Genomic DNA, 23,959 nt, shown 5'->3' on the forward strand with positions numbered 1-23,959 from the left:
GCTCGATCCCAGGACCCTGGGATCATGACCTGAGCCGAAGGCAGAGGTGTAACCCACTGAGCCACCCAGCTGCCCCCCCCCCTTTTTAAGTGGAGCATCTCTGTCTCTTTCTCGCTCTCCCTCCCTCCCCCTCTCTCTCTCTTTCCCACTCTCACTCACTCTCACTCACTCATGCAAGCAAGCCAGTTTAGAAAGAGTTTAATAGTACTTTAGAAGACCCACTGTTTTAGCCAACTGGCTATATTGCATTTCTCTCTAGCATGATAATAGGTTGGCAGTGATCTTGGTTTTAGTTTGTGAATTCAATTGATTTCAACTTGGGAAAAACGTCACTGAAATGCCAGGTTAGGAAAAGATTGCCTTGCAGTGAAAATCAGGCTGTGAATGCTCAAGATACTTAATTAAAATGCTTCAACTAAATCCTGCATGTTATGGCAAAATCAATTTATAATTATGAAAAAAATCAAATTAATTTCAATCCAATCAGTAAATTGTCAAGAGGAATTTTGTTGTTGTTGTTGTTCCTGCAGCTGTTGCCAGAACATGTTGACAGGGTAAGGAATGGCGATCAGTCTGAGAAACAGCACATGAATTGCTAAGCTTTTAAAAGACAAAAGTATAGATGGTACAAAAAATAATTCATCATCCGAGGGAATAGATAAAACACGTTCGGTTTTATGTTAACTGTGGTTTGCAAATAAGTGTTTTTCACTGTTCTTGTATCATTGGGTTTGCCTGCATTCAAATTCTGGCTCTGTCACTTTGTAAGCTTGGACACCTTGCTTAACCTCTCTGTGCCTCAGTTTTCTCATCTGTATAATTAGGTGTGAAATAATACCTATTACATGGAATTGTTGAGGAATTAAATGATACCTTTTTGTAAAATACTTCTAGAACACTGTCTGGCACATAGCAAGTGCATTTAAAAAAAAATAGCAGTTATTTGAATATCTACATCCCTGTCCCATCCTTCTCTTGTTATTAACTGAAGAAAAAGATTGTATACAAGCACAGCAAAGGATGTAGGCCTTTTTTCTGAGTCCATAACTAGACCATATACTTTGCTTCCATTTTTTTCTTCTCTAGCCCTGTAGATATTTTAGGAAATCATAGTAATACCTGATATACACTTCAGATCTAGGTCAGGATCGTTCTCTTATATTGTATCTGATCAATGCCTATTCCCTCATTTACCCCGCCAGGATTAGATCATCTCTCTCGTCATCACATAATGCCCACGTATCCCTCAGCTAAGTTAAAGTTAATTAATTTATTATTTATTATTTTTAAATTTTGTATTTAAGTTCAATTTAGTTAACATATACTGGATTATTACTTTCAGGGCTAAATTTAGCGATTCATCAGTTGCATATAACACCCAGTGCTCATTACATCAAGTGCCCTCCTTATTAACCATCACCCAATTACCCCATCCCTCCACCCCCATCCCCTCCTTCAGTCTTCAGTTTGTTTCCTATAGTTAAGAGTCTCTTATGGTTTGCCTCCCTCTCTGTTTTCATTTTATTTTTTCTTCCTTTCCCCTATATTCATCTGCTTTGTTTCTTAAATTCTACATGTGAATGAAATCATACAGTATTTATCTTTCTCTGCCTGACTTACTTCGATTAGCATAATACCCTCTAGTTCCATCCATGTCATTGGAAATGGCAAGATTTCATTGTTTTTGATGGCTGACTAATATTACATTGTATATGTGTGTGTGTGTGTGTGTGTGTGTGTGTGTACACTACATCTTCTTTATCCGTTCATCTGTTGATGGCCATCTAGTCTCTTTCCATATTTTGGCTGTTGTGGACATTGCTGTTATAAACATTGGGGTGCATGTGCCCTTTCAAATCATTATGTTTGTGTTCTTTGTATAAATACCTAGTAATATAATTGCTGGTTCTTGGGATAGTTCTATTTTTACCTCTTTGAGGAAGCTCCATACAATTTTCCAGAGTAGCTGTACGAGTTTGCATTCCCACCAATGGTGTGAGAGGGTTCCCTCTTCGCATCCTTGCCAACATCTGTTGTTTCCTGAGTTGTTAATTCTAGCCATTATGATCAGTGTGAGGTTATATGAGTTAAAATCTTTTAAGAATCACATAGTCTTTCCTAAATACTTATGAACCTCGTACTCTGTCCAGAGCTACACACACTCTATAAACTTCCCTAATCCTGAGGATCCTTAGTGTGCTTATTAAAACTGACATATCTGGACTCCTCCCCAGACCTACCCAAACAATTTTCGTGACAGGCCTGAGTTGCCAGGTTTTAGTATAAAATCTCAAATCGCTTGAAACCTTTGACTATGTAAAAATGTTACTTTTGAGACTTGAATCCAGGATGCCAACCCCAGAGATTTAATAGTTTTGGGGCTATTGAGCTCTGGGATTTCTGATTATACCAAGCACCCCAGGAGAAACATACTGGAAAAAACATTACTTACAGATTGGTTGTTTTTCTACCACTTTGACCAAGAAAGAAGGTCCTACACAAAAAATCATCTCTAGCAAAGGTAAAGAGCAGAGCCAATTTCACAAAACTCCTTCTTTCATGTGACTCTTACTATATAATTTGATGCTTCTTATGTAAGATTTGATATCCATGTAAATCCTTTAAGTTACCTTGGTATATTAAGTTCTACACCTTTTGTCCTAAACTTTTATATGTTTCCAGGTGATTATTAATAAGTGTCAACTCATTGTTCCCATTTAACCTATTCAAAGTGACTTTTCTTCAGACTTAATAAAGAACTATTATGTCTTTTTTTGAAATCATCTTTCAAATGCATTAATAATTAAATTTGGGAAATAATATAGCAAACGTGCTTAAACTTGATCCTGAAGTCATAAAACTAAGGCATGTAGTGTTAGCATACCCAGTCTTTTTGTACTTTGTATAATTTGTCACCCCAAAAGGCATTATCTTTGATTCATATTCCAGATTTACAAGACTTGGAGTAGCTCTAAAAAACTTTTTTTTTTTTTTAAGAGGCTCAGTGGCTCTAACATGTTTGGCTCAGTGGGTTAAGCCTCTGCCTTTGGCTCAGGTCATGATCTCAGGGTCCTGGGATCGAGTCCCGCATCAGGCTCTCTGCTCAGCAGGGAGCCTGCTTCCCCCTCTATCTCTCTTTCTCTCTGTCAAATAAAAAAATAAAATATTTAGAAAATAAATAAAATAAAAAACATTTTTGCTAGAAATTATTTTTGGAAACTTTAACTGATACAAGTAATGTTTGAAAGCATAGGTATAGTTTGGTTTCTGTAAGGGGCACGTTTCTGAGACATTGCAAGAAAAGACAGTAATATAATATTTTAAGTGAAATATTCCCTTATGTTTTTGTCAAGGGGTGGAAAAACAGATGAGTCAGTAATCTTCGATGTTGAACAACATCTATACAATTATAGATTTGTAGCGTGATCAAGAAAATCTAACTTAGCCGTTTTAGAGACCATCAGTAAATAAAGATGTTCTTACTATGAAACCATTAACACCCTGAGTGCTTATTGAATGCCAGGCACCGGGCAAAGGGATTTATGGGTATTATTAATTCACTCATTGACTTACTCGACTGTTGTACAACAGCTGTGTCCCAGGCACAGCTGTGTTAAAAGACAGGCTGTGTCCCTACCCACACTGACCTTCATTCTAGTGGTAGACAAGTATTTGAATAAATACAAAATGCTTCAGGGGCGCCTGGGTAGCTCAGTGGGTTAAAGCCTCTGCCTTAGGCTCAGGTCATGATCCCAGGGTCCTGGGATCGAGCCCTGCATCGGGCTCTCTGCTCAGTGGGAAGCCTGCTTCCTCCTCTCTCTCTCTCTCTGCCTGCCTCTTCACCTACTTGAGATCTCTGTCTGCCAAATAAATAAATAAAATCTTTAAAAAAAATACATAATGCTTCAGGTATTGATAGATCTTATCATAAGGAAATCAAACATCTTAAGAGAGTCATACTAAGTCAGAGATGCTGTATAGAGTCCAGCAAAGGCCACTCTGAGAGAGTAAGCAGAGATCTGAATGAAGCAAAGGAAAAAGCAAAGCAAGGACTTCTGGGCAAAATTCTTCTAAATAGAAAGAAAGGCAAATGCAGACTCTTAGAGTTAAGCATGAGGTTGACCCACTTAGAAAGTGTTGAGATGACCGTTGTGGCAGAACGAGGTGAGATAGAACGGTAAGAGGAGTCAGGGCCAAATCATATAAGGTTTTATAGTCCAGGAAAAGGAGTCTAGACAGTACAACTTTATGCCATTATTGTCTGCATTTGCACAGGAGAAATTGAGGCTTAGAGTGTTAGTAAACTTCCTCAGGTTCAGGTTCATACATCTAGTAACTAGTACAGGGGAGTTTGGACCCTTTTTGGTATGAATCCAAATCTTGTACTCCTTCTAGTATATCAGGTTGACTCTCGCTAACTAATCTGGTTACCTTTTTAAAAACCTTAAATTCAGTGGACCTTCTAGTTAAATGTTCTCAATAGTAAAAGAAAAATCAGTGAATACATATTTGAAAGTGGCTTCTGTATACAAAGGAGAGAGACAAGCTGTGTATATGCCACATCATGTAATATTGAATGCACATGAAATATTGTGGTTTAGAATAGTAATTTTTATTTTTTATTTTGTTATTTTTTTAAATTTCATTTTATTTTTTTCGGTGTTCCAAAATTCGTTGTTTATGCACCACACCCAGTGCTCCAGGCAATATGTGCCCTCCATAATACCCACCAGGCTCAGCATTTTTTAAAATATTTTATTTATTTGAGAGAGCAAGCAAGTGAAAGAGAGCACAAGCAGAGGGAGAGGCAGAGTGAAAGGAAGAAGCAGACTCCCTACTGATCAGGGAGCCTGATGCAGGACTCAAACCCAGGACCCTGGGATCATGATCTGAGCCAAAGGCATATGCTTAACCAACTGAGCCACCCAGACACCCTAGAATAGTAATTTTTTAATGCTTTTTGATGAGTCAACATTTGAAACCTAGCGTTAATGAAGAGAGCCAATCACTGGTTGAAAAGCTATTAAGATACAAAAAAGAAAATGCAGTATGCTCAAAATGAACTTGTAACCAAGATATAAACCACTTCAGAAGTAACATATTAGAAAAAATAGTCCATTGTTTATATAAAAAGGGATAGTATTGCTTTATATAATTACATATGTTTGCCTACTTAAAGAATAAGGGAATTCAGGTGTGCCTGGCTAGCTCAGGACAGCATGCAACTCTTAATGTTGGGGTCATAAAATCAAGCCCCACATTGGGGGTAGAGATTACTGAAAAAAAAAATAAGTGAATTCATATTTTTTACAGAGTCCAATACACTGAGATCTATAAACAAAATGATAAAGCAGTATTCTGAAGAAATTGTCTGCTATAAATTGAATGATAAGCTGGCAGTCTAAATGGTTATAATTACAAATTAAAGTTATCCACTAAAGTCATTAGAGAACATTTAGGATAAAATGAAAAATACACCACTGTGAAGATAAAAAGTAGAATTAGAGATTCTGAAGATTTTATTCAGAGTTATAAATTGTAAAATTTAAATAATGAACTGCATCATTTAAAAACATTCTTTTAAAAATGAATGTTTTTCTCTTATGAAATAATGACCTTTATAGACTTATTTGGCCATTTTTATTTGTTTCAAATTCCACTTAGATAACATACTGTATAATATTAGTTTCAGGAGTAGAATTCAGTGATTCATTACTAAGATACAATACCCAGTGCTTATCAAAAGGCCCCTCCATAATCCCCATCACCCATTTAATCCATCCCCCATCCTCCTCCTCCCCAGCAACACTCAGTTTGTTCTCTATAGTTAAGCATCTACTTTATGGTTTGCCTCCCTTTTTTTCCCCATGTTCATCTGTTTTACTTCTTAAATTCCACATATGAATGAAATCATATGGTATCTATCTTTGACTTATTTTGCTTGGCATAATACTCTCTAGCTCCATCCACATCACTGTAAATGGCAAGATTTTATTTCTTTTTGATGGCTGAGTAACATTCCAGCGTGTGTGTGTGTGTGTGTGTGTGTGTGTGTATGCATGTACCATATCTTCTTTATCCATTCATCAGTTGATATACCTTTGGGCTTTTCCCATTATTTGGCTATTGTTGATAATGCTACTGTAAACACTGGGATGCATGTGTCCATTAAAATCAGTATTTTTGTGTCCTTTGGGGAAGTACCTAGTAATGCAGTTGCTGGATTGTAGGTAGTTCTATTTTTACCTTTGTGAGGAAACTCCATACTGTTTCCAGAGTGGCTGCACCAGTTTGCATTATGGGTGTCTCTTCAGAATAGTTATCAGGGTATTTTCTCTTTATTTTGAAATTAATGTCCAAAAATTAAAGCCATAATTCAAAAAATATTTTAAGGAAAAAATATATGTAAAACAAGTGATAACAATGGTTCTCCATAAGTGGAACAGTAATTAAAAGATGTTCAATAGATTTTGCATATTTTTGCCCAGAAAAGAATTATTAGAGCTATTATTCAAATGGTGTCATCTCCTATTGTGATTCAGTTAATGAACAATAAGCATTCTTTTAAAAATCATGTGTATGCAGTAGAGCAATTTTTCAGACATTGGGTTTTTATCTGGTTAGAATAACACATTACTATAATTTCTCTCCACTGACATACAAACTCCTCATTAAAGTTTTAATGAGGAGTTGATCAGTGCCAAATCACACGTAATTTGAATGAAAAGAATGGTTAAATTCATAAATAGTTCCATGACCTACGACAAACAGTAACTGTTTAAAGTGAATTTTTGAACAGTAAGAATTGTCTTACTTTAATCCTGTTTTTCCCCAAAAGCAAAGTGAAATATTTTTTTGATAAGAGAGAAATTTACAAAGACCCAGTATTTCTGCTATTCATAAGATGAACATCTTCCCTTTGATTGAGTTGCTTACACATAAAACTGGAGACACAATATATACCTCAGCTGTTAACGTTTTAGGACAGGAACCTGCCAAATTAACCTTTGTGTCTTCAGCTTATAATCAAGAATGAATGAGTTAATGAAGAAATAAAAGAATAGATAACAATTATTTTTTAAATTAAGGGTAAAGTTCAAAAATTTTTTTAAAGATTTTATTTATCTATTTGACAGAGAGAGATCCCAAGTAGGCAGAGAGGCAGGCAGAGAGAGTGAGAGGGAAGCAGGCTCCCCGCTGAGCAGAGAGCCCGAGTTGGGAATTGATCCCAGGACCCTGAGATCATGACCCGAGCCGAAGGCAGCGGCTCAACCCACTGAGCCACCCAGGTGCCCAAAGTTCAAATTTTTATGTTGGGAGGACTTAGCTCTAGCCAGTGTTATAATGTTACACATACAACTTAACATCATTTAATTTTTTTGAGCTATAACATCAGACTTGTAGATCAGTAATAATTTTTTTTTGATGTACCAACTATTCCTCCAGGTTATCCATATTTCAGGTGATACAGGGCAAAATAAGTATAAGTTCTCCCAAGTCATTTGCAAGCTGAGAACTATCACTTAAATAAATGAGCAGTAACATTTGAGGAAGGCTTTTACAAACATTCATCCTTACTGAGAATTGCGTGTAGTGTTTTCCTAGTCATTATACATTCGTGTATCTCATCTATAAACTGATCACCTCAAACACAATATCTGGTAGAGTAGTATATTATCTTTTGTTCTTTTTGAATTGCTTTTGGTTTTTGTTAGTACTTTTATCTCTAAACTGTAATCTCTAGAAGGGCATGAATTGTCCAATTTTTAAAATAACCTCCAAAACTCTGACCATAATACTACATTGGATTAGATATGATTTTTCTTTAGAATTTTTGGAGGGTAGGTACTTCATAACTTGTATTTAGAAATGTTAAAAGAAATAGCTGTACAATTCCCTTAAAGTCTCCAGGATTTTAAGTGAATATTCCTACTGTTTTAATTTATTCTTGAGTGCCTCATTTGGGACATTAACCATTAAATTCAGAATTAGCATAGACATGCACAGTACCAACATGATGAGTTATAGACTATTGAAGGTTTTATGAACCTTCAGAGCTGTGGAACAGATATTTCTTGTAACATTATAGTATCCTTTGATAAGCTTTAAGGCCTTTATTCATTAGAAATGTGAACAATCATTCTATAATTGAAACTTTATCCAAAATAGTAGGAAGATTTCATTAAGTAAAAATTTGTCTTATTTTTTGTTAGCTGTAAAACGTATTTGGTTTTATAGACAGACAAGCTTGTTTCATAGGTACATGATTTCTTGCTATCACATACATACATAGCCTACTACATAAAAAGTAATTACACATTTGCTAGCAACATAAAGCCCTCATCTATAGCTGAAAAAAGTCAACTATTTAAAATTCATCAACTAAGAATTGTGTTTCTTTACGCAAGCGAATTGATTTCTCTTTGTATTTTTTGACAGGAAGAAGCACTGCATGGTTTTCGAGTGAGTGATTACTTTGAATACATGGAGATTTTGGAACAAAACTATCGAACAGTAGTGCTGAGAGACATGCGGAATGTTAGAGTGCAGAGCACATAGATGGTGGAGCGCACGGTTTAATGTCATGTTTTATTTATTTGTAAAGAAGACAGGAGGACTTGATTGTCTTCTGTGTCTAAAACAACATATGCTTTGTGAATACACATATTGTGAATCAGTACTGGGACTTTTTCAATATAATAACATATATTCGATTAGGAATTAGCTCAATTTGTGACATGAAGTAAATTCATTTTTGTTAAGTTCGTTGTTTTCTGAGGCTGTTTTAGAATCAGATCTAATTTACTTATAGTTCTTTACGTTTAAAAGCTGATCCCAACTGACATCTCTTTCTTTACCAGAAGATTAAAATATTTTTTTCTAAATGAGTTTTGAAAGAAGCATCAACATTATAAATAATTGTTTAACTAGCCAGAGAGAGAGTCCATACGAACAAGGAAGACATTTATTTTCTTCATGTTTTGTCTGCACCTATAAAGGAAAATAGACAAAGCCACAATTACTAATTTTACATGTGGAGGAAATAAATGATATTTATCATAGCAAATGCTAAGAAAACTATTGTTCTCAGACATAATTGTTTTTCTAGGAATTGTTTTTGATACCTATATCAACTTACAATTTTTCATGTGAAATGTAGGCTCTACATGGTTCATTTAGAAGATAGATTGGTTATTTCATACTGATAAGCATTTGACTTTTCATTTGTTATGCATTTTTCTTAGTGATAAATTTTATTTGTACTGAACTTAAAAACATTAAGGAGAATAACTTCTAAATTATTTTAAATGAGTAACACAATGTTTTATTTAAATAGAAGGCTTTGTTCCAGTGAGATTAATACAATTTGCTAAAGTCTGTTTTCTTATAACTGTCACATTTAATATATGAAAAATAATACACAAAAATATTTTTCAGTTAGCAATTTTAACAAATTTTTTTAACTTATGGGTGGTAGTCATTTTGTATGCATTACTTATATTTAAATATAAATCAACCAATAAAACCATTTTGAAGGCTTTTTTTCTAAAACCAAAAATAGCTCATCCACAAACTCATTTTTCCTTTCATTATCATGAAACAACTGGCACCGTACAGTTTTCAGCTGTGTGATATTTAGGCTATTGTAATATCAACCTTCCAAAATTGGGTTTTATGCTGTTAATGCTAACAGTAGCTGCTCAGTAATGGTGTTCATAAAGGGCATTGAAAAAGTTGAGAAAAGAAAATTGAGCAAGTTAATTTGACATATTGCTCCCTTTAGCTCTGGTTGATAGGAGTTAAGTAAGAGAGTCGTAGGTTACTCAAAATACCAAGCTTTTGTCTACTTTCAAACTTAATTTTGGAAAGCTGTAATACATGTTTATGGTTTCATTTCTTCCCATTCTGTTCCTGAGTTACTGTTATTGATACTAAGAAATTGCAGCTTTATTTCCTTTTTAAAAGCTCTTACATGGTATTTGGAAATATAGATGGAGAAGGAACTATCTTAGTTTTATAATATTCATTGGTGATTTTTATTGGAAACTGAAGTAAGATCTAGATAATAACAGTTACATTTTAGAAAAGTGAATTCAGCTGAAGCGAGAAGGCGTTTGTGTTCATTTGTTAAATAAATGTATTATGAACAATGACCTAGCAATTTGGTGAAATAAAATGTAAAATATGGTCGTTTATGTAGCTAGCATTATAAATTATTTTTGTACCTATTATTCTAAGAATACTATTTAGAATAGAAATAAACACAACCCTGCCTTGACTTTCAGTTTTGTTTTTAATTATTTAAAGTATAAGTCCTTAGGACAGACTTTATTTCTATTTTGTGAACGGGTAGCTCATACATTTTACAGGATTCATTATGAGAAACTATATTTTATGATAACAGTGTAAACAAATGTGAAAACAGTATAAACAAAAGGGAAAATATAAGCACTTGTATATAAATCTTTGAATACCTGTTTTCAGAATTTCATCTCTGTAGTTATGCCTCCTCATAATGCATAGGCATCTAAGGAATCTGTGAAGGTAAAGTAAATTTCAAAAATTAATCTAACTTTAATAGAATTCTAACTTAATCTATGATTATTAAATTATGGCATGTTCTAGTTTGATATTCCAATTCAAAATGTTAAAGAAATTTCTTTGGTTGTTCATTAAACAGACATGTTTTGAGGGTTGCACGTGTAATATTTTTAATATTCAGGATAGGAAAAATAACAGCACTACTACTCACACAGTCCACAGTCCTCATGGAGAGATGAATAACTTTAAACTGTGAAAATGTAGTTTTAAAGATGACAAGAATTTATCTCTGGATTTGGTGGCTTTGATGAGAACAGTTTTGATGGAGTAGTGAAGTTTGTTTGGAGCAGGTTTAATTGATGCTGAGAGGAAAGACTGGAGACCGATCCTTCTAGGAGCATTGCTGAACAGGGGAAGAGAATATGCGTGGTAGCCAGAGGAGGCGTGGGGTCAAAGACTTTTTTAAGATGGAGAATGGAAGCATGTTTATATGTGAGTGGAAATGATGCAGTAAAGAAAGGAAAACATGCTGAAGAGAAAAATGCTGGAGTGAATGTCATGAGACTCATTACCATAGGAATGAAAACTGCAACAGCCATTTTGGAAGTTTGGGTTTTGTTTTGTTTTTTCTTTTTCAAATTAAGTTAAACGCACACTTTGCTGAGTGACTCAGCAATATTCTTTGTAGGCATTTCCCCTGAAGAAATGAAAGATATCTCCATACAAAGGCATGCATGAATAATACAGCTTTATTCATCATAGTCCCAAACTGGAAACAACCCAACTGGTGAATAGATAAACAAATGTAATTCATTCCATAAAATGGAATACATCTCAGCATTAAAAAGTACCACCTACTGATGCACACAAAAGTATACATAGAATTCCATTTACATGATGTTCTAAAAAAGGTATATCTATGTGATAGAAGGTTACTGATTTCCAGGGCTTAGACTGGGGTTGGGTGTGAAGAAAAGGGATTTACTGCATAGAGGCAGAGGGGACATCTATGTCATAATTGTAATTATGGCTACATGACTATATTTTTAAAAGTACTTCGAATTGTGTGCTTAAAATGAGTGTATTTTAAGTTTCACCTCAATAAAGCTGATTATCAAAAGATAAATACTGCAAAGAAAAATTGATAAATCTGTTGTAATGGAAGTGTCTCAACATCAGCAATTATGTTAGCTGTAGGTTACTTGTGGATGCCTTAAACAAGTTGAGGAAAATCCTTTCTATTTTTATTTTGGTGAGAGTTTCAGGAATAGAATTTGTTTGGAAATGATTTTATCGAATACTTTATGTGAAAGTAATCTTTGCATGAGTTTCATCTTTATTTGGTCTGTTGATATGTAACTTCCCAATATTCCTAATACCAAACAAATCAAGCATTCCTAAGATTAACTCTACTTAGTCATAATATTTTATCATTTTTACATATTGTCAGACTTGATTTGTTAAAATTTTATTAGGGATTTTTATGTTCATAAGGGATATTGATCTGTATTCTTTTTCTGATTTTGGTATCATGATAATACTGGCTTCATAAAATGAGAAGTGTTCATCTGTTTTCTAGAAGTTTATATGAAATGGTATTATAGTCTAGAAGTTTGTATAAAAGGTATTATATTTTTTCCTTCAATGTTTGATGGAATTTCCCAGTGAAGCCTGGAATTTTCTTTGTGATAAGATCTAAAAATTTTTTTTTAATTTCTTTTCAGTGTTCCAGAATCAATTGTTTATGTACCACATCCAATGTTCCATGCAATACGTGCCCTCCATAATACCCATCACCAGGCTCACCCAACCCCCTACTACCCTCCCCTCCAAAACCCTCAGTTTGTTTCTCAGAGTCCACAGTCTCTCGTGGTTCGTCTCCCCCTCCAATTTCCCCCAACTTACTTCTCCTCTCCATCTCCCCATGTCCTCCGTGTTATTCTTTATGCTCCACAAGTAAGTGAAACCATATGATAATTGACTCTCTCTGCTTGACTTATTTCACTCAGCATGATCTCTTCCAGTGCCATCCATGTTGATACAAAAGTTTGGTATTCATTCTTTCTGATGGAGGCATAATACTCCATAGTATATATGGACCACATCTTCCTTATCCATTCGTCCATTGAAAGGGCATTTTGGTTCTTTCCACAGTTTGGTGACTATGGCCATTGCTGCTATGAACACTGGGGTACAGATGGCTCTTCTTTTCACTATATCTGTATCTTTGGGGTAAATACCCAGTAGTGCAATTGCAGGGTCATAGGGAAGCTCTATTTTTAATTTCTTAAGGAATCTTCACACTGTTTTCCAAAGTGGCTGCACCAACTTACATTGTGATAAGATTTTTTACAAAAGAAAATTAATTTCTCTCATAGATACATGGCTATTCAAAATATTTATACTTAAGTGAACTTTGGTGATTTATTTTAAGGAATTTCTCCATTTTATCAAACTGTCAAATTTATAGGTGTTGAATTGTTTGTAATATTACTTTGTTACATTTTTAATACATGTAGAATTTGTGATGATGTCACTCCTCTCAGTTTTGGTAATGTTCATTTGCATCTTATGTTTTTTTCATGATCTGTCTGGCTAGAAGTTTATAAATGTTCTCAAAGAACCAGCTTTTAGTTTCAGCAATTTTTCTTTTTCTGTTCCATTGATTCTGTTCCATTTCTGTTCCATTGATTTCCACTCAGAACTTTATTATCCTTCTATTTTCTTTCAGTTTCATTTGCTCATATTTATCTAGTTTCTTAAAGTCATTTATTTGAGATCCTACTTTTTTAGTATGGCTGGTTAGTGCTTTGAAATTCCCAGTAAGTACTGCCTTAGTTGCATTCACAAATTTTGATTTGTTGCTTACACATTTTATATAGTTGGAAATACTTTATATTTTACCTTTTGATTTTGTTTGATACATGGGTTATTTAGAGATATGTAATTTAGTTTCCATATATTTTGGGATTTTTCCAGGTATACAGTTGAACAACACAGATTTAAACTATGCAGGTTCATTTATAGTTTTGTTTTGTTTTTACAGTGCAGTCCTGTAGATGTATTTTCTCTTCCTTATGACTTAACGTTTTTACATCTAGCTTAGTTTAAGAATATATAGTACATAAAATATACAAAATATATGTATTAATTGACTATGATCAGTAAGGTTTCCAGTAAACAGAAGGCTATTGGTAGTCACATTTTTGAGCAAATCAAAAGTTCTATGTGAATCTTCCACTATGGGGAGTGGGAGTGTCCACTTCCCTAAACACTCTTGTTCAACAGTCAACTCTATTTCTGCTACTGATTTCTAGTTTAATTTCATTGTAGCTAGAACATTCTTTATGTTAATCTTTTTAAATTTATTAAAATGTATTTTATGTTCCAGATTATCTGCCCATAAATGCTTTTCATGTAACTTAAAAGAAATGTATATTTTGCTGTTTTTGTGTGGAGTGGTCTGTGAATCTCAGATCAAATTATTTGGTATCATTTGTCTTGTGTATCTTTACTGACCTTTCTGGCTACTTGTTTTAGCTATTGTGAGAATAATGTTGAAATTAACTATAATTGTGGATTTCCTGTTCCTCCTTTCAGTTCAGTTTTTCCTTCATGCATTTTGAAGGCCAATTATTAGGTGTATAAATTTTTGACTGTTATATACTTTTGATGAATTAACTGTTTTATCCTTGTGAAATAACTGTGTTTATCCCAGTAATACTTTTTTCCTCTGAAGTCTGAATTTAGTATCTAATATTTAATAGTCTTCTGAATTTAATATTCATATGGCTATTCCAAGGTTTTGTTTTGTTGTTTAGGATTTGGGTGATCTTTCTCCATTATTTTACTTTACCCTTATGTATTTTTATATTTAAAGTGATTTTATTGTAGGCAGCATATTGGGTCTAGCTCCCTTTCCCCAGTCTTAGCAAATCATGCCTTCTTGTTTAGGCCATCGTTTACCTTGTAAACCTTGTACACCTTTACATTGTAGACCTTGTTTAGACCATTTACATTTCATGTAATTATTGATATGCTTGGGTTTACATTTTATATTTGCATTTATCATCTTGTTTGTTTTCTGTTTGTTTCAACTGTTTTTATTCCCCCCTTTTTTTCCTGCCTTCTTTTGGATTAATTGATTGTTTTAGTTGATTTCCATATTATGCCCTTCACTGGTTTATTGGATGTATTTCTTTCTTTGTATTAGTGAATCTTTCAGGTTTATGTTACACATCTTTAGTTATCCATAGTCTACCTTCAAATAATATTACACTACTTTGTCTTTAGTGTAGGAACCTTATAACCAGTAAACTCCAAAACTTTACTGGGTCACTCTAATCCAAAGCATTCTCTCATTTCTCTTAAATTATAAAAGGTTCCTTAACTATCCTCTTGTAAATAATTATATAGCCTTACTTGCTATTTCTTGTATTATTATTTTAATTTTTTTTCACTCTCATTATTTAATGCCAGCATTGTTATTCAACAAATGGATCAGTAGCAAATACTTTTCTTTGGGAATGTCATCTCCCCAAAATTAAGTATATATTTCAAAAGGACACAGGCAAAGGTTATTCTCATCTCCCAGAAATTCTAGCCCAGTGCCAGGCACAGAGCAGAATATCAGATTATTTGCTGAACAAAATATCAAAGTTGTTTTGAATTATTACAATAATACAGAAGGAACACAGTTTGAAACCTTAGACCTCATTTTCCTCGCCACTCCTTTAATAGGTAAATCAGGGAGGAAACAACTTATGTTCTTGTTACAAATATGTTTTCTGCTTATTGTTTATTGTGGAATGTATTTTTAGTAAAAATAATAGTTTATTAAATTCTCTTTAGCAACAATTATACCAAAAATATATGTGTGTTTTCCTTCTGTGTGTGTGTACGCATGTGTGAGTGGTTCATTGCATATTGGTATTATTTTGGCTATAACACACATCTGATAGGTTTGTGTGACCTAGCTCAGCAACCTAACGTTATTTGGAAATACCTTTTTAAAATATACTATGTGTGCTTATCTCTTATTTATAAAAACGGACAGGTACATTTGGTGTTTGAATCTGTATAACCAGGTAGAGAGTCAAGTATCCTAAATGATGTAGTTCCGAAGGCAGAAGATTTGAACATCTCATGTGTCAAGGTCTCTCTTAGCACAATGATGCTAAGTATTTCTAAATTTGTTCTTGCTAAGCCTGTCCTTAACGATTCCTGTTTTATATATGATGGTTTAGACATAGCCAACAAACTATGGCCTCTTTCTGTAAAGTTTTACTGAACACTGTTTGTTGATGTATTATCTGTTGCTCTTTTACAATGGCAGCATTGAAGAGTTGTGACAGTATGTGTGGCCTGTAAAACTAAAATATTTACTATCTAGTCTTTTAGTTTTTTGCCAGCTCTGTTTTAGAGTACTAATTACATGTATAAATGCAAATCCACTTGGATAAACTTTTTAGAAATACAGAAGATGCTAGAAGACATGTAATCCAAAAATCTTTATTTCACAAATGAAGCTATGACTCAGAAAGTAAAGAAGGGGGTACCAAGATTATATAGAGGAGAAATATAATTCAGTAGATAAAACTGGGAGCTCAGGAGGCAGACTGCCTGAATTTAGATCCTGGCTCTGTCATTAAGTTATTTAATTCCTCTGTACCTCAGTTTACTTGTTGGTAAAATGGGCATAATAGTAGTACTTACCTCATAGGATTATAATTGCAATGCATATGTTTTTTCAGCAAACTGTGGCTATTATTATTATTTTTTATCATAAGGCTAGTTGGTGATTGCATAGCCTGGAACCTAGTTCTTTTGACTTTAAGTTCAAACCTCTTTCAACTGTATTATTTATTTATTCATTTTTATTAAATTCCTACTGTGGATCAGATGCTCTTAGGTATAATTATAATCTTTTCTGTCATTCAGCTTTTTCCAGGAGTAACATATTTTCCTATTTTATGTTTTCCTTACTGGTTATAAAATGACAGAAAAGTCCTATACAATCCAAGGTTAGACATATCTTTGTACTTTATTCAGTTTCCCTATGTTTCCTTCCTATTTTGAAAGGTTAATTTTTTCATACCTTAGATTTTGTGATACAGATCAATGTGATACAGATTAATGGATTTGCAATGTATTTTTGAATTGTTTTATATTCTCCAGTAATAAATAAAATGTTTTATGTGACAAAATTTGCTAACATGTTCTCTGTAGCAAAACTGACCTACCTCCATTTTTTTTCAGCAGAATATTAAGAATTATTACTTAAGTAAATACTTTGGCACCTACTTATCTGATGAGTTTAAACAGGGTCAGGGCAGTTAGCCTCACATAAAACCTGAATTTTCACCACTAGCAATATTTTAGTTTTTAAAATCATTTAACTTCCTTGGCATGTTTCCCACTCCATATTCTACTGTTGGCAGTAGGCCACCATGAAATGCTAAGCACCATGGAAATAATTGGACTGTCATGTTTGCTAATAGAGTGCATTTGAGATACATTGGGGAAGACAGTTATTAAAATGTTGGCTGTTAAAATTTGATCATCTAATCCAGGATTTAGGCTTTGATCTGCTATCAGAATAAGTGTCAGTTCTTTATTGAGTAACATGTTTATATTTAGTCTTTAACTAAAATGCTAAATTTCATCTTTTTTAGAGCATCTCTAAAATCCTTTCTCTTACAACATCAGATATAATTAACTACAGTTACATTGGAAATCATTAGATAATGGAAACCAAAATGCTTCTATTAGTCAAATGATCCCCATATTATATCAACATAACTGCCTCCATTTTAATTTTCCTTAGAGCAAATTTCTCACATTAGTATTTTTCTTTCTATCGTGAAATTATTTGGGCTTAAAAAAAGTATTTATTAGAATGGATGATAGGTACAGGAGAGACTGGATAATGTTCCACAGATTCTTCTTCCTGGACTAAGTATATTGCAGGGCATTTAATCAGCTTTACTGATGTTAAGTAAGCTAGCGAAGGCATAACGAGCAGGTGTGCCTTCTCTGCGTGCTTTCTCTTCTTTTTCCTGGTGCTCCTGGAGCCTGGATACTTGAATCTGTGCAAAGCAAAACCTCTCTACCAACCCAGGTTGGACTGTGACCCAAGGAAGAAATCAATCTTGCATTAATAATTATTAATTAAGAAAATTAAGATAATCTCCACCCTCAAGGAGTTTATGATTGAGAGTGATAAAACTTGTACAAGAAAAGAGGAGAACACAAGTGCATATTTTGTAAGCTCTGAACAGTATTGAGAGCAATTGTGATAGGAAGACTCAGAGGAAGCAGGTATTACCGAAGCAGGTATTACCTCAAGCTAAGTGACCATGGAGGTAGCAGGATTTTCATCCAGAACAACAGGAATAGAGCAAAACATTAGGAACAGTACAGGGCATATTGAGAATAGCCTGAGCAGAGTAAGACAACCAGAAGCAATGAAAGAAACCCTCTAGCTAGTGTGGAGGTTTTGTTTAAGGGAAAATACTGGAAGATAAACTTGACTGGCCAAATAATTCAGACTTTTCTCCTGCAGGTTGTGAGTATTACTGAAGATTTTTCAACAGAAGAGGAACAAGATGTAGTAATTAATCTTGAAACTTAAACATCTTTTTTTTAAAAGATTTTATTTATTTATTTGACAGATTACAAGTAGACAGAGAGACAGGCAGAGAGAGGAAGGGAAGAAGGCTCCCTGCTGAGCAGAGAACCCGATGTGGGGCTCGATCCCAGGACCCTGGGATCATGACCTGAGCCGAAGGCAGAGGCTTTAACCCACTGAGCCACCCAGGCACCCCAAAACTTAAACATCTTTAAATATTCTGGTAACTACAAATATAATCTGCTTTATTTCAAATTCTCTTTAAAGACTTCTCTGAAGAATTTCTAGCTTAGCAATCACTTTTTACTCAACAAATTTTCTGAAATAAATACATTAATCTATTACAACTGAAATGCTATGTTGAAAACATTTAAAATCAAAGTTTTCTATTCTTTAGTCTTTATCATATACCATATACCTCATAGTTATTTCCCAGTAGTGCCTATCTCTAGAACTTCTTAAGTTGTGATTTATGCTAATAAGGAGTATCCTTCAAATTGACTTAAAGGAGGATTTTTAAATTTCTTCTTAAACAGAATTTGAAATGCAATTCTATAAGACACATGAAGGTGAAGAGGTTTGCATTCAGAATAAAAGGACAAATAAAACCTTCAGCAATTCTAGAACAAGAATCTATTCAAATGAACACTGCTAAATTTTTCTAATGAAGTAATTATTTCAAGCTGTGTTTCTTAAGGAATATTAAGTAATTAAGTTTATGAGTCCTTAATGAGAGCAAAGCTAAAACAAAGCACTGTATAGAATCCTCTTGACTGTTAAAACACAGCCGTAGAGAGCAGATGAAAGGATGTGACCTTGAAAGGCCACCATCCCTACTGTGTTTTTTTGTTTTTTGTTTTTTGTTTTACTTTAAGTTATTTCAATTCCACTGTTTTCACTTTGTGCAGGAATCTTGACAATAGGTTTAATGCTGTTTTTAAATGCTGTATGGACAAAGCCCTGGACAAAGCTGTTGGTTAGGAAATGTACCTCTTCTTCATCATTTGCCCACAGTTCCTTAGGGAATCAACTGCTTTGATCCTTTCTGATCTCCTTCCAAGGTACCCTTGTTCTATATTCCACTCTAGAGCTTTACCTAACTTTAATCTCCTTTCAAATTTAATCATATTACATAGTGCAGTGAAGAACACTGGAACAGAATTGTTAATAGTGTGTATTTTAGTCTTGGTACCATGAACAATGAACCATGTCATCTTAGCACCTGAATGTTTATGGGCCTCATTTCTTCTGACATAAAATGAAGGTACTAAACAGCTAACTTCTTGGGATCACCCTAGTCTAACCTTTAGTTCTAATATTTTGTACCACGTTACTGAAGCCTAATTCAGGTGATCTTGTATCCATGTCCCACTGGCATTTTCAAAATAAACTTATTAAATGTGATTCTTAAACCAGTGGCCATACTAGGCATTACACTATGAACTGCTTTTGTGTTTCTCATTAAAAGGACTCTTTTTTTTTTTTTTTAAAGATTTCATTTATTTATATAACAGAAAAATAGAGCACAAGCAGGGGGAGTGGCAGGCAGAGGGAGAGGGAGAAGCAGGCTCCTCACTGAGCAGGGACCCAACATGGGACTCAATCCCAAGACGCTGGGGTCATGACCTGAGCTGAAGGCAGACACTTAACTGACTGAGCCACCCAGGCACCTCAGTTAAAAGGACTCCTGATGAGAATGATAAGTAATGTGGAATACTGATGGAGATGATATACTTACTGTGTAGTCCATGGAAACAAAGAATTATATAAATACAATACTTTTCAGTGTAAATAATAAAACACTATTTTAAGATAATTTGTGAGACTACAATAATCTTTACCTACTTTTTTTCTACAGATATATCACTGAAACAAGTCTGAACTCTTTTTGAATCTGGTCTATAATCATAATGAGCCAGTATTTAATGGGTATTTGACACTTCAAAAATGATAACCAGGTATTGAGAAAGACGGTCTTAAAACAGTTTGCCTTTGAACATGAACAGTGAAAGACTGCTGCCTATTAGAATTCCTTATATTGAGAATCCATTATGACTGAGATGTTACTATGTAGCTTCATCTTACTTCCATTTTCTTTCAGTTTAAACAAAATCCCTAATCAACAGTAAAACTATTTTTAGCACAGAGAGGGAGGAGAGCTAATTCTTTACTTGAATGCTGCAAAGGCAAAAATTGAAACCATTACAGTAACCTTGGCAGTAAACTGCATTCTAAGGATATTAAGTGCCTAGGAAAATAGTAAGAAAGGCCATCTGTTTAGGTTTCTTTGTTGTCATTTTTTAATTTGATGGCAATATTGCTAGTGCAGATGAGGTTGGGAAATTAGGAGAAACTATAGTGCTTGGATTCATAAAATTTGTATTGAAAGTTTAATAGAAAGTACTAACTATCAGCAATAATTCATCCTTTTAAAGTATTCAATGTCTGAAATGTATTAGGATAGAAATTTAAAATTTTGTATTTTAAAATATGTAAAACCTCTAAAGCAGTACTTTTATGTATAGTTGGCAGAGAAACAAAGTGTGCAAGCAATCTGGCAAGATCTATTAAAATTAAAAGTCCATATATCTTTAGAACCAGTCACCCTTCTCCTTGGAGGTGATTCCCATAGAAATAAAGGCACCCATATAAAAGACACTGGTTTGAGGATATTTATGGTAGTGTTGTTTCTAATGATGAAAAACTAGAAACAATGTGAATGCTCCTTAATAAGAAAGGGGTGACCAAAGCCCGGTATGTCCTCACACTGTGCCATTAAGGCGCATAATTTAGAGCTTTCTCAGCTAACCTGAAGAGTTTTCTTGAAGTTTTTTTTTTTTTAAATAATTTTTTTAAAGATTTTATTTATTTATTTGTCAGAGAGAGAGAGAGAGAGAGAGAGAGCGCAAGCACAGGAAGAGTGGCAGGCAGAAGCAGAGGGAGAAGCAGGCTTCCTGCCGAGCAAGGAGCCCGATGTGGGACTCGATCCCAGGACACTGGGATCATGACCTAAGCCAAAGGCAGCCACTTAACCAGCTGAGCCACCCAGGCGTCCCTGAAGTATTTTTGAATGTAAAAATCAAGATACACAAAAATATATGTCTGAGACTGTTTTTGTGTTAAACAAAATGTGTGTGTGTGTGTGTGTGTGTGTGTGTGTGTAAATTGTTACATGAGCCCCAAGAAAAATATAGTGAAATAGTAACTAGATTGTTAGTATGAATGTTGAGGGTGCAGGGATACTGGTTTATGGAAAAGAAAAGATGTGGAAAAAAACCCAAGACTTTAGCAATGGAGCTAAAAAATGTCAAAAAACAAAATTCACAGCATCAACTCTAATTTTGTGGCTCAAACTTATCACAGAAACTCTTGCAACTTTTTAAACCATAAAAATTCCTGTTTTGAGTGACCAATGTTAAACCACTGAGAACTATCAGAATATCAATTTGGCTCAACAAATCTTAACCTCTCTGGAACATGATGAAAAAATTAAGATACATGAGGCAAAGCAGGACAATGAGGGATTTGAAATCAGAATAATATGGTATGACTAAAAAGAAAGGGGATTGATCTCTTCATGTGACTAAGCCAGTCTAATAATACTATAATCATAATATTGTTCATGGTTGCTTTCCAAGTTTAAAAAACAAAAACAAAAACCTATGGTCCTAAAATAGTTCTAGTGATTAACAAAATAGTGTAGTTGCCATGCTACTCAATTGGAAAAATTCTAAACACCCTGAGTAGACAACGGTAATAATGACTATTTAGCTTACTCTAGAGGACCATTCATTTCAGGAAATCTGGGTCATCTTAGCAGGCCAGTGAAGTATTTTGTGCAAAAGATTCCCTAAGCAGTTTGAAAAGACAATGAAGGAAAGACCAAAACTAGGATCATATGTGCAAATACAGGTTTCCCTTGTTATCTGCAAGTAGAGTGTTCCTACGAAAATGTTCAAAGCCAAAATGGTATAGATCAAAGAAGCAAGTACCATTAATTTATATGGAAAATTTTTTGAGCATTCTGAAACCCCAAAAATAACCTCTCGGGCTTTTCTAACACCTTAGGACACATATTGTTAACAGATGGATGCACACACACAAAACAAACCCTGAGATGAGGCAGATACTCACACAGTCAAAACCTGTGACTGGATGCTGAGATGCTGAGTGTAGGTCTTGGGGAAGGAGGTTGGAGGTTCCACTCTCACTCCTTGGGGTGCACTTGTCTGTGTAACTGCTTGCTGCAAAACAAATGCTGAGTACTCTCTTCACTCTTCACCTTTTTTGTAAAAACAAAAATCCTCTTCAGATTTCCTTCTATTAATGAAAATAGGTACTAATGTAGGTCTTTGGTAAAAGAGTAGTGGCATAATACAAACTTTTGAAAAGTAGGGGATACTAGTATCAGGATTAAGGGTCTTGAGTAACAGAATTTGGCCAAAAGCAGTGCAGCTCTGCATGGCTCAAGTTTCAGTAGACTCCCAAAGATCTGTGGCCTCTCAGGACACAAGGTAAATTTTTATTGAGTGAGTCTAAACATGGGAGGAAGGGGTATGTCACACAAATACCCCCTCAGCCTGATCCTTGAGGAATGTGACACAACTTACTAAAAGAATATAGCTGCTTTCGGTGGAACAAAATTTAATCACTGGGAAATCAGTTATCTAAGGTGACTGAAGTCAGTGTTAGCGCAAGCAGAAATTTCTCTGTTGAGATGGAAGAAGCTATGGCTCCCAGTGGATGAGCTGGAGGATGGTAGCACCTACAACACTGAATAACCAGGTGCAACTGGAGAGGAGTCATAAACTACAGTAATGGCTGAGGCTGCAAGTAGAAGTTTAGGAACACTAGTGACTTGGTATTGAGGGTTGGGATAGTGTGAACACTTGAATAAGATTGTGGTTTAGGATTTTCTCTGATTGTTCTAGTTTCATTTGAGGAGTAGGTGAAGTTGAAATTTCTGTAACTCTGGGTTTGGAGTTAATTGCTTCCAGGATTACAATTCAGTCAATTTGCTTGCCTCATGGCTGGTAAATAATAAGAGTAATCTTTCTGCATTCATTTATTAATTTGTTCAACATACATGTTTTAAATTCATCCACTGGCAGATTCTCCTTTGTGCATTTATGAATCAAACAGGCAGACTGACTATGCCTCTACCTCCTCACCCCCAATCCTGGAGTCCCACCCCTTCTTCCATATAATGTTCCATGTTTTCAGAAAGTACTTAGCTTTGATTTCTGTCCCAATTCTCTTTTCCAATTCCTTCACCCTCCATAACTGATGACTGTCCTAGAAATAGCTTTTGCCCTGGATTCATCTCTCTTTATGTCTTATTCAAGAATTGCCTCCAGGGGCGCTTGGGTGTCTCAGTGGGTTAAAGCCCCTGCCTTCGGCTCAGGTCATGACCTGGTCCTGGGATCGAGCCTGCATTGGGCTCTCCGCTCAGCAAGGAGCCTGCCTCCCACTCTCTCTCTGCCTGCCTCTCTGCCTACTTGTGATCTCTGTCAAATAAATAAATAAAATCGTTAAAAAAAAAAAAAAAAAAGAATTGCCACCAACCCTGGCTTACCTGTCAATATAGTTCCTTCTTTCCATCTTGCAGAAATTACTTTTTTGATATTCTCAATTTCAATCCTCAAAGCTGTTATGGATTAGATATCTTTTTACCCATTTTCTATTATTTTGATGGGATTTTGGAAGGTGGGATAATAATGTGGCAGGAAGATGTCTTATACAGAAAATAGACAAGTGGTAGTCAAGTGAGTAGGCGCAGAATAAGTG

General features: G+C 34.6%; 1 protein-coding gene across 1 annotated transcript in view; it reads left to right on the forward strand.

The window, feature by feature from the left end:
• TBC1D32 (TBC1 domain family member 32) overlaps positions 1–10,284 on the forward strand; it is a 219,780-nt gene extending 209,496 nt beyond the window's left edge. The window contains exon 34 of the mRNA XM_080805345.1: positions 8,440–10,284. Within this exon, the coding sequence (XP_080661471.1) occupies positions 8,440–8,559 (120 nt within the window). The 3' untranslated portion in view covers positions 8,560–10,284. The remainder of the gene's footprint in view (positions 1–8,439) is intronic.
• The last annotated feature ends 13,675 nt before the right edge of the window (positions 10,285–23,959 follow it).

Source organism: Martes martes (assembly GCF_963455335.1).
Source record: "Martes martes genome assembly, chromosome: 6".
Classification (NCBI taxonomy): domain Eukaryota; kingdom Metazoa; phylum Chordata; class Mammalia; order Carnivora; family Mustelidae; genus Martes; species Martes martes.